At 33.8% G+C, this 17,273-nt stretch overlaps 1 protein-coding gene across 6 annotated transcripts; it reads left to right on the top strand.

Annotated features, from left to right (window-relative positions):
- The first annotated feature begins 429 nt into the window (after window positions 1–429).
- On the top strand, window positions 430–17,273 carry LOC120076681 (uncharacterized). Of its 6 annotated transcripts, none has more exons than XM_090312664.1 (4): window positions 430–740; window positions 808–896; window positions 1,609–1,811; window positions 2,925–3,314. In XM_090312664.1, exons 1-4 carry the CDS (start codon window positions 511–513, stop codon window positions 2,979–2,981), a joined length of 579 nt encoding a protein of 192 aa, XP_090168790.1. In that variant the 5' UTR covers window positions 430–510; the 3' UTR covers window positions 2,982–3,314. The 6 variants fall into 6 exon arrangements, with proteins under 6 accessions (XP_090168790.1, XP_090168791.1, XP_090168792.1 ...); XM_090312665.1 differs by lacking the exon at window positions 2,925–3,314 and adding an exon at window positions 13,988–14,532 and having other exon boundaries at window positions 431–740; XM_090312666.1 differs by lacking the exon at window positions 2,925–3,314 and adding an exon at window positions 12,819–13,132 and having other exon boundaries at window positions 431–740.

Genomic DNA, 17,273 nt, shown 5'->3' with positions numbered 1-17,273 from the left:
AATATCAATAATATGTTGATTTAGTACTTTTAAAAAAATTATAAAATTATAAAATTAATTTAAATTAGTAAATAAATATTTTATGATTTTCAAATAAGTCAACATATCTATTATTCATATTATATCAATTCATTCTTCGTGTCGATTTTAAAATCATGAAAACATGAAAATATCAATATCCTATTGGACTCATTTTTCTCTCACGGAAAGGATTTTTCTATTATTGACAACTAATAACAGCTGCCATGCCCAACTGCAAACAATACAATTCAAATCAAATAAATATTCATTTTCTCCACTTTTTTCCCTTTTTTTTTCCCAAAAAAATGTGAAGTAATAAATATAAATAAATAAAGGGACCAGGCAGGTACGTACTAGGTAACGTGCGTTGACATGGTAAAGTCATATATTTGGGTTGAGTACGCCAACTCGTTGTTGTTTTCTGTAGGATCTCATAATTCTACAATCATAATAATCCAATTTTCTCCACATTTCCCTTTAGAAATAATAATGTCGATTATTTCAATTTCTTCTTCTTCAACCTTCCTTCGTTCCACCAATATCCAATCCCACCGCCGCCGCCATGGATCCAACCTTAACACAACTCACATCTTACCTTTCCCAACTACCACTAATCCCAAATACTCAACTTCTTGTAGACATAATATCGATATGGCCATTTACAGCAGCGGCGACGCCAATGGACTTCCACCTCTTCCTCCTCTCCCTGACACTCCTTGGTAATTCATTTCTCATTCAATCAGCTTTTTTATTTGCTTTATTATTTGAAATTGGATAATTTTGCAGGCCATTATGGGTAGCTGGGGTGCTAATGTCTGCAGTTCTATCCATTTGGCAGACCAAGAGCTATTGGGGTCCTTTTCTAACCTTAAAAGGTAAGGAATATTATTATTATAAACATTAATCCTAAATCCTAATGTTTCCTTCATTTTTTTTAAATTAAGATTATGAACACTCGCTAGTTGTTTGCTTCATTATCTATTTTCTATCAATTTTATCAAAAATTAGTCTTTGGAAAACAAAAACAAAAGTAGTTTTTATTTATTTATTTATTTTTTTTGAAAATTTGCTAGTCAATTCTTCTACCTAAGAGAGATAAAAAAAATATTATGGTAAGAAATTGAGGAGAAATATACTTACTTTTCAAAAACCAAATGATTATCAAAGGAGATCTAAACTAATTTGAACATTTTTTTAATCTATATATTAAGTTGAGAGAGAGGTTATTTGGGATTTGTCGGAATGCCTTGAGTCTATTATATGACACTTCGAATGACTAATTAAACCCTAAAGTGCCTTGGATGATATATTTAATTATTTATGATTATTTACGATTATAACCTTAAGGTTTAAAAGAGTGAATTGTATATTCTTTAACCCTAAAGTGCATATTGTTCTGAAATTCTCTCTAATAATATTGTTGTTCCCCTATTCTGTGGATGTAGTTAACACAATGTTAATGAACCACGAAAATCTGTTTGTCGATTTTTTAGTTTTTTTTTTTTATGTTTTCTTTAATCGTTAATTATCGATTTCGTAATGGGGTTGGTTTACGTTATGGGAATATGATGATTGCATTTTGTATAGAGAAAGTTGATAAAGTGGTGGATGTGGTGGAGGAGGTGGCAGAAATGGTGGAGACGGCAGCGGAGAGAGTGGATAAGGTGGCGGAAGAGATTGCGGAACATCTCCCGGAAGGCAGCAAACTCCAAAAGGCTGCATTATTTGTCGAAAATGCAGCCGAAAGGATCGCTAAGGATGCGGATTTGGCAGGAGATATTATTGATAAGGTTAGGCCTTTTCTCAAATACATTAAACTTGCCCCCTTCAATATTCATCATTAATGATGTTTCTTTCTATGTCTAATATGGTTCAACGTCATAAATGAATTGACAGTTCTATTCTATTCGGCACATAAACCGTAACATAAATTGAAATCAATATCTGAAATGACTTAATATTAACCATTACTTATTTATTAATTAATTCATTATTTTCATTTAAGAAAAACATTTAACTTCAACCTCGAATATTTATGTTAATAGGGATGGAAAAAATCTCCAAGGGATCGGGTCCTCGTCCCGACCCCATCCTCATCCCCGTCCCCGATTAAATTTTTTATTTTTTAATAGGTCCCCGCGGGGACGGGGATGGGGAGTCCCCCACCTCGACCCGGCCCCGTTGCCAACCCTATATGTCAACATTGCATATTTAGATCCATATTATAAAAGTGTTAATTTCTAAACTCTGTCGTTTAAATAATACTCTTATTCTTTTAAAAGTTGCAATATTATCAACTCTTTAAGTAAAAATACTTTAGAATGTTAGACAAAAATTCGGGAAAAGCGAAATTAACGTTGCAAAACTATTTTAGGTCATAACCACACTCTCAAATAACCAGCCACACTTATTTGAGATCCTAATTTATTTTTCAAGATTTAACGAGTTTCTAGTTCAATGATAGTTTATTATAGTTTTCAAAAATAAAAATGATACATATTGCTAGAGATTTGGTTTGTTGACTTTATAGTTTTCTCTAAGGCAATGGTTATGTAGATCTCTCAAATAAAGAGTAACGACCAGTTGTGACATTAGAGTATTTTCCTGCAGAATATTTTTTCATATTTAGAAATATCCTGCTGTGAGATTTAGTCTGATATGTTCCTTTTTGAAGCGCGACTTTTTATTCCAAATGAGGACTTATTTCCTTTATTAGATTTGTTTATTTAAAGTGAGTAATGCATACCATTTAGGGTTGCCACATTTGTGTAATTGAGCAAGAATATTTTTCAGTACTCCGATCGAACTATTTTACATAGTGTTCTTGCTTGTTTGCTCATTATTCCACTGTGCATGTTCTTCATCTGTTGAGTGTAACACTTTGAAAAGTGTCAAGGTCTTAGGGGGAGCCTAAGTCATTGCTGTCAAAGAAGGGATTCTTAATCTTAGGGGAAGCCTAAGACTCAGCTTCAGAGAAGGAGTTCTCTGTCTTAAGGGGACATAAGAGTTGTCGATGAAGGGAGTTCACTTATCCAAGAAGAAGATAATCAAGTTGAGAGGAGTCCCACACACTATCGAATGTCGAATTTTCAGATGCTAATATTAACATACTTAGGGAGAGCCTAAGTTTAGTTGAGAGGGAGTCTCATATCTAGGGGAAGCCTAGGTACAATATAAGTTAAGCTCTACGTGAGCCATTGTAGTAGTTGGTGTACTATAGATAAGTACTATATTGTAAATTGCTTAACTCTTTAATATTAATAAATTATCTTTCCTGGGCTTTCTGCCTCCCAGACGTAGGTGTTTATCACTGAATTGGGTTACCAAATGTTGTTTTGGTATTTTTGTTGTTATAGTTGTTGTCAGTGGTTTTGGTTTAATATTCGTATATCGAGTGGCGTGTCACCCTAGTGCTTTTTCAATTAATATTAGAGCAGGCCACCTTTATCTCAGGTGCTATGATCAAGGAAGAAATCAAGGAAGGAGACTTACCACTCGTCCGTCTATGCTTGATGGAACAAACTATTCTTACTAGAAAGCTCGAATGACTGCCTTTCTAAAGTCGATTGATAGCAAAACTTGGAAGGCTATTGTATCCGGATGAATTGATCCTACCATCAAAACTGATAATGGAAAGGAAATTTTGTAGTCAGAATCTTATTGGTCTGGAGAAGAAGATGAAGCCTCTTTGAAAAATTCTCGTGCCTTGAATGCCATATTCAATGGTGTATATCGTAATATATTCAGATTAATTAACAGTTGTGTCTTAGCTAAGAAGGCATGTGACATATTTTCTATTGCTCATGAAGGAACATTTAAAGTAAAGATGTCCAGGATGCAGTTGATGACATCAAAGTTTGAGCATCTTAGAATGCACGAAGAAGAATTCATTACTTGAGTCAACGTACATTTGCTAGATATTGAAAATGAGTCATTTGCTCTCGGAGAGAATATTTCAAAAGAAAACTTGTTAGGAAGGAACTTAGATCTCTACCCAAGAGATTTGACATGAAAGTCACAGTCATTGAGGAAGCTCAAGATATAACAAAGTTGACTTTTGAGAATTATTTGATTCCTTAATCACTTTTGAAATGTCCCTGGATGGGAAAGTCGAAAAGAAAAATAAGAGAATTGTCTTTCAATCTGCGGTTAAAGAAGAGTTGTTAAGTGACAATAGAGAATCAGAAGATCCTATTGCTGAATCGATTGTTTTGCTTTCAAAACAGTTTAACCGTGTGCTAAAACATTTCAGTAAGAGGTCTGGCTCTTATAATAATAAAGAGGTCTGGTTCTTATAATAATAACAAGTCTAACGAGTTTACTCCTCCAAATCAATTCAAATCTCAAAATAGTAAAAGGGAATCTGACAAGTCAGGCAATCTACTTTCGCACAAGGAAAAGGACTTCAAATGTCGAGAGTGTGGTGGATTCGGTCATATACAGGCTAAATGTCCCACTTTTCTGAAGAGACAGAGCAAATAATATGTATTAACTTTGTCTGATACTAAATCTGAAGATAGTAATGACTCAAAGGATAATGTCAACGTGCTTGTTAACAACATCTTCTCAGACACCTCATCATATGATATTTCTGAATATGATATGTATGCAAAGACCGATCATGATACTATAGGAATTGAGTCTATAGATCTTCTTATCATACTCTTTTTCTCAAATGGCAAGATGATCAGAAAGCTTTTGATGTGTAGAAGGTAAGAATTGAGACTTTGATAATTGATAATCATAGACTTATGTCTACTATTGTAGATTTGAAGTGTGAACTCTCTCAAGTTAAAGCTGAAAAGGATTTAGTATGCAAGAATATTACAATGTTGAATACTAGAACTGAGTCTTTGGAAAAACTTTTGACAGAAGGAAAATCTACTGGTGATAACTCTGGGTTTGGATTTTATAAAAAAGGAAATCAACATTACAACCAATCAAATCTAAAAAGGAAACAAAAGATTGAGTTTGCTAGAGCTGAAGATCCCGAGTCTTACGGTTTTACAAGTAAATCTACCAATGACGTTGTATTGAAAGATAATCCCTTGACTAGACCAAGGTGAGTTTGTAATTATTATGGAAAGGTAGGGCACAAATGTCCTTTTTTCTATTAGTTATTGAAAATTCCCTATAGATCCACATATTCCAAAAGTACTCACTACTTCTCACATAACCATTATAAAAACTAGACAAGAGTTAAACAATTGTGGAGAGTGAAAAATGTTAAAAAAAAAAAAAAAAAAAAAAAAGTAATGTGGTTCTAACTTCAGTCAAATCCTCTGCTAAAGGTTGCTAGTATTTTGATAGTGGAAGCTCTAGGCACACGATTGGTGAAAAGAGTTATTTGTCTAATTTGAAATTTGTCAGTTCCGAAAATGTCATTTTTGGTGATGGTGCTTGTGGAAAAATTATTGGGAAAGGAAAAATCAGTTAACCAGGTCTTCCTCCACTGAAAGATGCAATGTTGGTTGAAAGACTCACTGCTAATTTTATTAGCATCAGTTAGCTGTGCAACCAAAGACTGAAAGTGAGCTTTACCAAAGACAAATGCATTGTCACAGATGATGTCAAAACTCTCTTAATGACTACTGAATGAGAACTTTTAGCAAATCACGAGTTGTCACATCATTAATGAAAGCCCAAGCCTATTGGAAAAATTATAAGTTGAATTGGGCCGAGTAATTAAAATCTCTTAGGCCCAACCCAATTCAAACCCATGGTGAAATTTTGGGCTAAATTAAAGATTAAGCTCAAGCTCAGTATTTCGGCCCAACAACAAATGGGCCTAAGCCCAACTTTAGCCCAAACCTAATTTTGGCCCAATAAAGTAATTAGGCTCAAGCCCATGTAAGGCCCATGAGAAACCTCTATAAATAGAGGCCTTATCTCTTCATTTACAGGAGGAGGTTGGAGGAATTGAAGACAAAAATCCTCTGAAGATCTGAAGTCTGAAGCTCCAAGGATCTGAAGAACATAACTCCTTCAAAGCTTTGAAGATCAGAAGACAATAAAACTCTGAAGATTATAAGACATATCAAAGCTCTGAAGATCATAAGACATATTAAAGCTCTGAAGATTTAAGTTCCCAAGATCCAAGACTCAAGCTCTTAAGTGCTGAAGACCGAAGCTTCTCAAGCTTCGAAGACTAAAGTTCTCAGATTCTGAAGAACTGAATATTTGAACTATTTGAAGCTTTGAATATTAGAAGATTTCAATAAACTGACCATATCTTCACAACCTACAAGCTGAAGATTCAATCTCCTCAAACCGAAAGGCTAAGCCCAAGCCCACCTGTGAACTTTATAAATAGAGAAGCTATCCTCATTTGGAGGGGTCAGCAATTCTACACTCTAGAGAGCTTAAAGAGAATTATCTAGAATTAGAAGACTTCTTCATTCCTGAAGCTGACCACGCTTGAAAACTGATGTCCTTTGAAGATACAAGCATTCTGAAGACTTAAGTCCTTTGAAGATACAAGCATTCTGAAGACTGAAGTCCTTTGAAGATACAAGCATTCTGACCACGTTTGAAGACTAAAGTCCTTTAAAGATACAAGCATTCTTCCAAGACTCGAAGCTCAAGAACATCCATACGTCCTACTTTTATACATCAAGCGTACGCATTCAAGCGAGAGAGAATCAAAGGATCAATTACTAGAGATCAAACTACATTACATCAAATCAACATCAACATCAATACCAACTTAAGTTCAACTCCACGAAACAAGTTTCTCCAAAAGCCTCGTGCGAGCATTAATCATTCAAGAAGATCAACAAGCCCAAAAGCCGATCGTCCAAGAAGATCATCAAGCCCAAAGGCCAATCATCCTAGAAGATCAACAAGCCCAAAGATCGATCGTCCAAGAAGATCATCAAACCCAAAGGCCGATCATCCAAGAAGATCAACAAGTCCAAAGGTAGATCATCCCAGAAGATCAACAAGCCCAAAGGTAGATCATCCCAGAAGATCAACAAGCCCAAAGACCGATCATTCAAGAAGATCAACCAGCTTAAAGATTATAGTTTATTTTGAAAGCATCAAAATATTATGTATTAGAGATTGTACTCACTTTCCACAGAATTAATACAAATGCAAAGTTCAAGTTCCACGAAATAAATTTCTCTTGAAATTTCGTGCGAACAATGACACATTGATGTTCTTCTGATAATTGTTATATGTGAAGTCCTGATCATTCTTCACAGGTTTTTCATCTCGCTAGACAAGATGAAGCTAGGGTTGGAAAAAATTCCTGCAAGTTTCTGCCCTGATCGAGGCAGGGAATCCCCAGTTTGACCGAAGATGGGGATCAAATCGGGGATTCTAACTGGTTCCCCGGTCGGGGACGGAATGAGGTACAAGGACGGGGACAGAGACAGGGCGGGTAAACTATTTGTGAGTTTCTAAATTCACATCTGAAAGCATGTCTGGCGAGATGTTAGACACATTAGTATTAACAACTGAAGTGATATTGAGATCTTTTTCAATAGGAGGAGAACCAGGCGAAACAGTATCATCATCAATTATAACATTAATAAACTCCATTATAGTATGAGTTCATTTGTTGTAGACATGGTAAGCTCGACTATTTGTGGAATATCCAAAAAATATACCTTTATCAGACTTGAAATCCTATTTTCTTCTAGTCTCTCTATCAAACAGAATGTAACAAACACTTCCAAATACATGAAAATATTTCACATTAGATTTTCTACCTCTCTATATTTCATAAATAGTGCTTGAAGTTCCTAGTCGTAAGACCACTCTATTATGCATATGACAAGTCGTGTTTAAAGCTTCTGCCTAGATGTGAAATGGTAGATATTTTGCATGTATCATCACACAAGCCATCTCTTGAAGTGTTCTGTTTCTCCTTTCCACAATCTCATTCTAGTGTGGTATAATAGGAGCTAAAAATCCACGGTGAATTCTAGCAGACAAACGAAACTTAGTGAATTGAAAGTTCTCAAACTCCCTACTATGATTACTTCGAATACGTATCACATTCAGATATTTCTCATTTTGTAGTTGAAGATGGAGGCCACGAAAAATAGAAAAAGGTATCTGATTTTTCACGAAGAAAAAGCACTCATGTGTATCTGGAGAAGTCATTGAAACAACTAGAACATATCGTTTGCCTCCTAAACTCTCAAATTGCATAGGTCCCATTAGATCCATATGAAGAAATTCCAAAACACGGGAAGAGCTTGAGTGACCTGATTGATGGAATACACAAGCATGCAACAAAAGTAAATAGAATCAATAAGCATTCCAATTACATTTAATTTGAGTTTTAAAGCATGCTATTTCAGAAAATCAAAAGTGAGTTTCAAGTTTCACATACCTTTGTTGTATTCTCCCCAATCCAAGTTGCATTTCACGTCAATTCAGCTCCAAATTGTTAGTGAACCACCAAGAGATCTTCCCTACTATTCTCAGCTTTGAATTTGAGTGGTGGAACTCGAATTTGAGTGAATTTGTGAAATTATTTTTCTGGATTTGAGAGAAAAAAGAAGATGAATGCATAAGCCATTTTCTTCAGCTCAATCCTCAGACCTCTTCTCTCCAACTCGAAAATCAAGAGTTTTATCCACTTATTCCATGCAAGCACTCATCAACAATCCAAATTGCCAGCTCCAAGTTACAAACTTTAGTGGGATTTGTGTGGGAATGCATGAAGAACACCTCATGTTATAAAAAATGTGGGAAAACCCCACTATCAAATTCCTAATTTCCAATATATTTTTCTAATTTCTAATTTCAATCAATTGTTCAGTTAATTAAAATTTGATTATCAAATTTAAAAATAAAATCCAATTTCTTAAATTGGATTAAGATTGGAAATCAATTTGATATTTAATTAATTAAACACATTTAATTAATTAATTGATTTAATATCAAATATTAAATTAATCACACAACTAATATTAGATTATTCTCACCCCGAGCATGTGTATAAACTCAACAAGGTCCTTTATGGTCTCAAACAAGCTCCCAGAGCATAGTACGAGCGTCTAACCCAATTTCTTGTTAACAATGGGTACAGACAATGGGGAGTTGATAAAACTCCATTTGTAAAAGTGATTGTTTAAATTTATGTTGATGACATTGTTCTCAGAGGAACGTCCCATGAGATGGTTGAACTCTTTGTAAAACAGGTGCAGGATGATTTTGAAATGAGAACTATCTTATTTTCTAGGATTTCAAATCAAACAACTTAACGATGGAATCTTTATCACTCAAAGAAAATATGCCAAGAATTTAGTGAATAAATTTGGCCTTGAAAGTGCCCGTACTAAAAGAACTCCTACTCCAACTCATGTAAAAATGTCAAAAGACTCCGGTAGAACTAATGTTGATGAGAGTCTCTATAGAAGCATCATTGAGAGTTTGCTTTATTTGACTTGCCAGCAGACCTGACATTGCCTTTGCTGTTGGTGTATGTGCTAGATATCAATCCCGTCTTAAAAATAGCCATTTATTCAGTGCAAAGAGAATCATCAATTACATAAATGGGACTAGCGATTATAGCTTATTGTACACCCTTGATATCAGCACCACTGTAGGTTACAACTGTGATGTTGATTGAGCAGACAGCTCAAAGGATAGAGAGAGTACATCTGGAGGTTGTTTGTTCTGAGGGAACAACTTGATTTCGTGGTTCAACAAGAAACAAAATTGTGTTTTCCTTTATACAGCTGAAGCAGAATATATTGCAGCAGGGAGTAGTTATACTCAATTGATTTAGATGAAGCAGATGTTGATGGAGTATGATGTCCCACAAGATGTCATGACTCTTTTCTATGACTATAAGAGTGCGATTAATACATCCAAAAATTCAGTTCAACACAGTCCTACTAAGCATATAGACATCAAACATCATTTTATTCGTGATCTTGTATAAAGCAAACAAATTGTGTTAGAGCTTGTTAACATAAAAAATCATGACAATTAAGGTCATGGACCGTCCAGCTAAAAATCTCGGCCCATCAATTGTGAAAGCCCGTAAGGCATATCATGAAATTAACTTGTCTGATTATGGTTGGTGAGAACTCAGGGAAGTTTAACCAGGTTTTAACTTCAAATTGTTGTTTGAATTCAAATTATAGGCAGTTTGATCATGACATATTTTCTTGTTGCATTATGGTTTTTTCTCTCTCTCTCAACTGCCTCTATTCGAAGTTTTTATTCATGACTATCTCACTTAGTCATCTCTAATGGTGAGTACTCGCCAAGGGACTCACATCAGACAGTAAAATGGTAAGATATAAAGAAAAAGCTAAGCACAATATGCATGTTGTAGATGAAGTTCCACCGCCCTCTACAAACAAACATGGTGTTCGTGTGCGAGGTTTTCCTATTCAAATTAAGGAAGTTGGAGTTCCTCCTTCCTCTGCAAAAAGAAAAACTTCTGGAGCAAGTCAGCCATCAAAAACTAAAGAGAAAGAAAAGATAAGTTCATCGTTCTTAACGATGGTTGATTTAATTGGGGCTGGTGTTAAAAATTTTTCCAAACAAAACTCCTTCCAGTGATGAATCTGATCACATGCATGAGTATATTGTCATGCCTAGAATTCCTAAAGAGATTGTTGAACTTTTTGTAGAAGCTCACATAGACGCTAGGGTTTCCAAAGGTAGTTTAGTTTATGGTGTTATTCTTAAATCTAGTTCTATTTTTACTGATATGACTGTTCAAACTCCTGCTCCCAAGTTGTGTTCTAATGTTGTTAATCTAGATTTTCATGAATCTGAGAAGTTGTCTGTTCTTACTTCAATTGTAATGTCGATTCGTGATAATGTTGAAATTGCTCTTGATTTAGAAAAAAAAAATGAAGGTGTAAATACTTCCGATGAAACCTTTTTGAACTCTATTGTTGAGAATATTGTTTTTGCCTCCTCTGTTCTTGATGTTATTGATTCGCAAAGTGCTCCTGTGGTTCCTATTATTATTGACACTGGACCTAGTGACGAGGCTCAAAATGTTAAAGTAAATGTCAAGACTCTGTATGAGGTTTCCTCTTTACCATACCAAAATCCTGATAATGTTGATTTGTTGGTCTCCGCGGCTCCTAAGAATTTGAAAAATGTTGGTGAATCTGAAGTTGACATTGATTCTAGTGACCCAAGTTTAGAGAATTCTCCCCGCTCCACTCATTCTGATGATGAAGATGATATCTCTGTTTCTGCTCTTCGATCTAAGAAAGTTGTTGATATCCTTATTACTACTTTCAATGCATGATACATGCTTTATATGGTGGGATTTTAAATCTGCATGGCATACTATATGCACATACAAGATTTATTTAATTATAACATACATTCGACAATGCATAAATAATTAAAACACACTGAATGGACCAGTTTTGGCATCCTCAGCAAGAAAACAAGCTAAATATTATAAGAATAATAAAAAAAGAAGTCTTGAACCTGCATTGGATTGCACGAACTAACTCCAAATTGCTCGAACCAAACCTTCAATTCACCAAATAGGGCTGAACCAAACCTAAATGAACCGAACCGGTCAAACCAAAGCCATTCGAACCAGAATTAACCCGCGCACGCATTCTGGGCTTAATGAAGAACAGCGTTGCAATTCTATTCAAGCAACGTTGCAATGCTGCGAAGGTAGTGGCTTGAAATCTCAGTTTCTACTGCTAAACTTTCTTCCAATCATCTTCAGTTACAACTTAATTGCAACTCTATCCACTCTAACAAATTTAAAGACCCTTAATCACACATTGAGACCCATAAAAAAATAGCCAATTACAACAATTACAACATAATTGAAGATAAATCTAATGCCAAAACTGAAAAATATCCATATCAATACCCATTTTATACAACTTATGAAAAATACCACCAAGCTAAACTTAACATAAAAAGAGTGCTTAAATCATGCTTTGATACCAATTGATGGTATTGAAATTCAACATGTGAAAGAAAACAAGATTTTAAGCACTCTAACTACATTAATTTTAGATCTAAAGCATGTAAGCTCATAACAATTCCAGAATTTAAGGTTTCATTGAATACCTTTGAAGAACACCAAATTAGCTCTAATCTTCAGCTTGATTCTCCTCTCCAATGGTTTGTAGACCACCACAAATGTCTTTCCTGTTATTCTCTGGCCTTATATTGGATGGTGAGATCCAAAATGAGAGTTATTTAGGGAATTATAGGAGAATTTTCTGAGTTTTGAGTCTAGGAGATGAAAAACAATTTCTTCATAAAATTTCAATTTGCATGAACCTAATCTCAGCTAAATAAACTTGTATTTAATGAAGTTTAACATGCAATCTTATTGCATGCAAATTGACATCAAACAACTTAAAATGAGTGGGAAATTAGGTGTTGAAGAAAGTGGAATTTGTGAGACTTCTCCACTAATTTCATTTTCTAATTAAAAATGAATTTCATAAATCCATTTTAAATAACAAGTAATTCCAATAATTAATTTTAAATAATTAATTAAACAACAATTTCTGACTAATGTCCCTTATGTGTCTTTGGATGGGGTCTCTTTTCACACTGAAGAGAGTGCAAGTCTATAGAAGTATGTTGTAAAACGAAATATTATGGATGAGAAAGAATTATCTTATCGTACTTAAAAATGTGTTAAGCTTATGGAATTGATTCAAACTGCTGATCTTAAAAGAACAGTTTTGAATTTGGGGCACTACTATCTTCAGCGGATTCGTGAATTCATTGTGAATCTTCCCTCAGACTTTGCAGAATCAACTAGTCTAGATTTTCAGAGGGTATACATTAAGGGCATGCTTTTGTTTTCTCTGTTGCAGTGATCAACCAATTTCTTTGTCATACTGTGCCTAAAACTACGAGAGAACAACGTCCTTCTTTAAGAGATTTGATGTTTGAGTTAACTGAAGGAGCACGTTCCAGTTAGCCACATAAAGATCAATTGTCTACAGCTGTCTTAAGTGTTAAATATCCCCTTTTGTATAGGATTGGAATTTATAATTGGTGTCCTTCACACAAATCTGGTTTGTCCATTTCTTTTGCTACTTTGATGTATCAAACTGAGACTATATCATAATTCAATTATGGTGTGTTTGTAATCAACCATATTAAACATCACATTGGGTCCACAACCTTGGAATTGCCTATTTGTTTTCCGCACCTCATTTGTGGTATCCCTTTTTCTCAAAAGCCTAATCTTGTCACTACTTTAGATGTGATTGGCCATCTCACAGTCTCTTCTCCATCAATCCTAAACTTTTATAGGGTCATCATATTCCTGATCTGTATACTACCACGACTACTTATCATCTTGATGGTTCAAGTTGAGATTTAATAGCTTCTTCGTTTGATGGTCGTATTCTTCAATTGCTTTCCACTATCACATGATCTGGAGTCTTTGGTGCGCCAGCTTCAGGAGAAAAAGGCTGAAGTGGATGTCGTTTTACTGATCATGCGGTCTGTTTTATCTCGGGATGCAGATGCTCCTCTTCTCAACAACGACGTTGATGTTTTTTTTTTTTAACAGCCAAAAAGGAGGAGTTGTTTGTGGTTTGGTTCGATGGAGGCTTCTGACTGTTTTCTACTCTTGATTATGATGTATTTTTGCTCTAAGGACTAATATGATTAGTTTGTTTATGTTGCTCTTTTGATGTTATTGTTTTTGTCAAGACTTTCAGACATCTTTGCTTATTGTTGAATGGTAGTTTGTTTTTGTTCTGCCTATAAAAAAAATTATAAACCAAAGGGAGAGTTTGTTGGAGATTTGGTTTGTTGGCTTTATAATTTTCTCTAAGGCGGTAGTTCTACAAATGTCTCAAATAAAGTATTAGCATCCAGTTGTGACATTAGAGTATTTTCCTGAAGAATATATTTTCATATCTGGAAATATCTGGTTGTGATATTTAGTCTGATATATTCCTTTTTTAAGCGCAACTTTTTATTCCAAATGAGGACTTATTTCCTTTATTGGATTTTTTTTTATTTAAAGTGAGTATTGTAGACCATTGAAGGTTGCCGCATTTGTAATTGAGCAAGACGTTTTTCTATATTCTGATCGGACTATTCTACATCGTCTTCTTGCTTGTTTTCTCACTATTCCCATGTGCATGTTCTTCATTCGTTGAGTGCAATACTTTGAGGAGTTTCAAGGTCTTAGGGGGAGCTTAAGCCACTGCTGCCAGAGAAAAGATTCTCAGTCTTAGGGGGAGCCTAAAACTCAGCGTCATAGAAGGAGTTCTCTGTCTTAGGGCCTAGGGGGACCTTAGAGTTGTTGGTGAAGGGAGTTCACTGATCCAAGAAGAAGATAATCAAGTTGAGAGAAGTCTCACATACTGTCAGGTACTAAAGTGTCATATGCTAATATTAACATTCCTAGAGGAAGCTTAAGTTTAGTTGAGAGGGACTCTCACATCTAGGGGGAGCCTAGATGTAGTGTGAGTTAAGCTCTACATGAGCCACTGTAGTAGTTGGTATACTACAAATAAGTACCACGTTGTAAATTGCTTAACTCTTTAATATTAATGGATTATCTTTCCTGGGCTTTCTACCCTTCAGACGTAGGTGTTTATTAGCGAACTAGATTACCAACTGTTGTATACTTGTTTACATGTTGTTGGTATTCTTGTTGTTACAGTTGTTGTCAGTGCTTTCGATTTTACCTATGTATATCGAGTGGCCAGTCACCCTACTGTTTTTTCACATATATTTAACTAAATGTGCTACTGAATTACTAAATTTTGTCATTCTTTTCGAATATATCTTTATTATTTAAAAAATATCAAAATATTACTATTGACTTTTCATAATTGTTTCAATATTAGAGTAGAGATGATCTAAAAATGAAATTTTGGATTACGCACCATTCTAGTCCAATACCACACCATTTCAAATATAAATTTTAATTATAAATTTTAAAGAATTTCTATATGAATAATTTTGAAATGTTTATAAAAGTTCAAGATAATATTGTAATTTTAATAAAAAATAAGACCATATTTTAAACAAATAATAATTTCATTAGTGTGTATATACTTTGCATGTGTTGTTAAATAGAAAACAACATTAACTAAACTAGAAGGTTCTTAAAGTATCTACAAAATGATATCAATGTGTGAATTAGGCTTTTTTTTAGAATTATGTTGAAATATGTAAATTGTAAATAAATACTACAAAAGTAAGGATCTAAAAGTGTCTTAAGCTTTCTATATGTTCAAAGGAATTCTAGAAAATTTCTTTAGATAAGGATGAAGTTATAAAAATATCTATGTTATTTTAGAATCCTAGAATGACCTAGAATGAACCTTATACATAGGCCCCAAGGATCTCACACTTATAAATAGGATATATATCCTCATTTGTAAAATAAGCAAAGAAAGGAAGAAAACAAAGCAAAGTAAGAGAGTTAGACAAACATAGAGTGAAAAAGTGAGTGGATGAGTTTTCAGAGAGTGAATTTTTTTTTATTAAAAGTGTGAATCTTTATAGTTTATATCTTCTTCATAAAAGTTTCTTCCTTTTAATGAGACCGTCTCTTCTTTTTGTGTCAATTTTTTTTTTAAAAAAAAAAAAAAAAAAAAAAAAGTAGCGTTTTAAGTATAAATATAATAAGGGTAGAGGACTTAAATAACAGACTTTTTAGTTGCTAAAAAATCTACGCATCCATTGAGTTAGGCTTGTTTCGCTCAAAAAAAGAAAAGAAAAAGAATATATTATTTCCCCTCTATTTAAACCACTGTAGCTTTGGTGGGAAAAATTTTAAGTTTCAATTACTAATTTCATATTCTTAATAATACATGATATTTAAATATATTATTACTTTTATCCACGTGTTTTCTGAGGACTCCCTATCTAACCAAATGACGTAATTGACCCTTCTCCATTGAGAAATCTAGTTTGGCCTCTTTCCAAAATCTTCCAATCCTGTGTCCTTTTAACTTTAGAATTCATTGACGTTTGGTTTTGCATGGTTAGCTAACTTTAATAATTTTCAATTATGCCACTTGTGTTAGGTTAATGAGATTATTTATTAACATATTTATTTCTTAGACCAATTGTCTATTTGGACTATATATGGGATTAGATAAACATGAACTCCATCTCAAAACTAATTTGACAATAAAAGAAATAGGCAATGCATTTTATAAATATTATGAGACCTTTTTGTTTTTGTAATGTTAGATTCTCAATATACCCTTCAAGATGGTATGTCTTTGATTCATCATTCTTGAATTAGGCTCGGTAACTATCTTTAGTTAATATTTAGTTTCCTCTCCAAACTAATTGTTAATGAGATGATTAAGCTATGATATCTTATCAAGAGGGTATGTTGGATCCTCAATATACCTCTAAAGATGGTGTCTCTTTGAGTTTCATATGGATTTGGTCTCAATTGTTTTTGGACCTAATATATTTGTTTGAGTTCATGGACTTTTTTTTTAGTACAATGGGGAGTAGGGGGATTCGAATCACGAATCTTGATTTCTAACACATCCGGATGTCAATTGAGTTATGTTTGGTTTGGAGGGTTTCATGGACTTTGATATCATATTTCTTAGACCGATTTTCGAAACATTAAAAAGATGAAAATATAATCCAATCTTTATAAGATAGATAAATTACTTCGCCATTTAATTTGAAGATGAAATTTCATCTAATAACCTTATAATTTAATCAATATATAAGTATATTATTATTTAATTTTATTAATGTAGACTTTTTTTTTTCCTAATGTGATTTCTTCTGTGAATATAAACCTCAGCTTGAGGCCGCGGAAGAGGAGTTGAGTTCATTTATTAAGCAAAATGGAGAAAGTAAAGAAGTAGAAGACTCAAAGCAAAAGAATGATCAAACTGAAGCCCTCGACGAACAAAGCCAAGGAGCAACCTCTTAATTAAATGATATGATATATATGGTTTAATAACTTTAAAATGGAAGCTACTTGCCAATTTAGACAATAGTTTCTTAGATCAAGCGCACCTATTACCACTCTAAATGTTCTATCGTTGAACACATAAAAAATATATATTTGTTATATATAAAGATTACATTATAGGACTAAGGGTTCATTGTAGCCGTTTTTATTTTCTTTTCTTATTCTAGTGCCACAGTTCAAAAAATTAAAATACACGCTGAATATGAACATAATTTTTGTGTTCATAGACTAACTTAAGAACTCTTGAGTGGTTATTCAGATCGTGCGGTTGGATGTTAATCTTTGTTATGTAAGTGGGATTTTATTAAGGAGAATAAGAGATTCATGTTGGTTCTTCTCCTTA

The sequence above is a fragment of the Benincasa hispida genome, chromosome 4, assembly GCF_027475165.1.
Source record: "Benincasa hispida cultivar pf3 chromosome 4, pf3_genome.v1.1, whole genome shotgun sequence".
Classification (NCBI taxonomy): Eukaryota; Viridiplantae; Streptophyta; class Magnoliopsida; order Cucurbitales; family Cucurbitaceae; genus Benincasa; species Benincasa hispida.
This window is presented reverse-complemented; position numbering and strand designations above follow the sequence as displayed.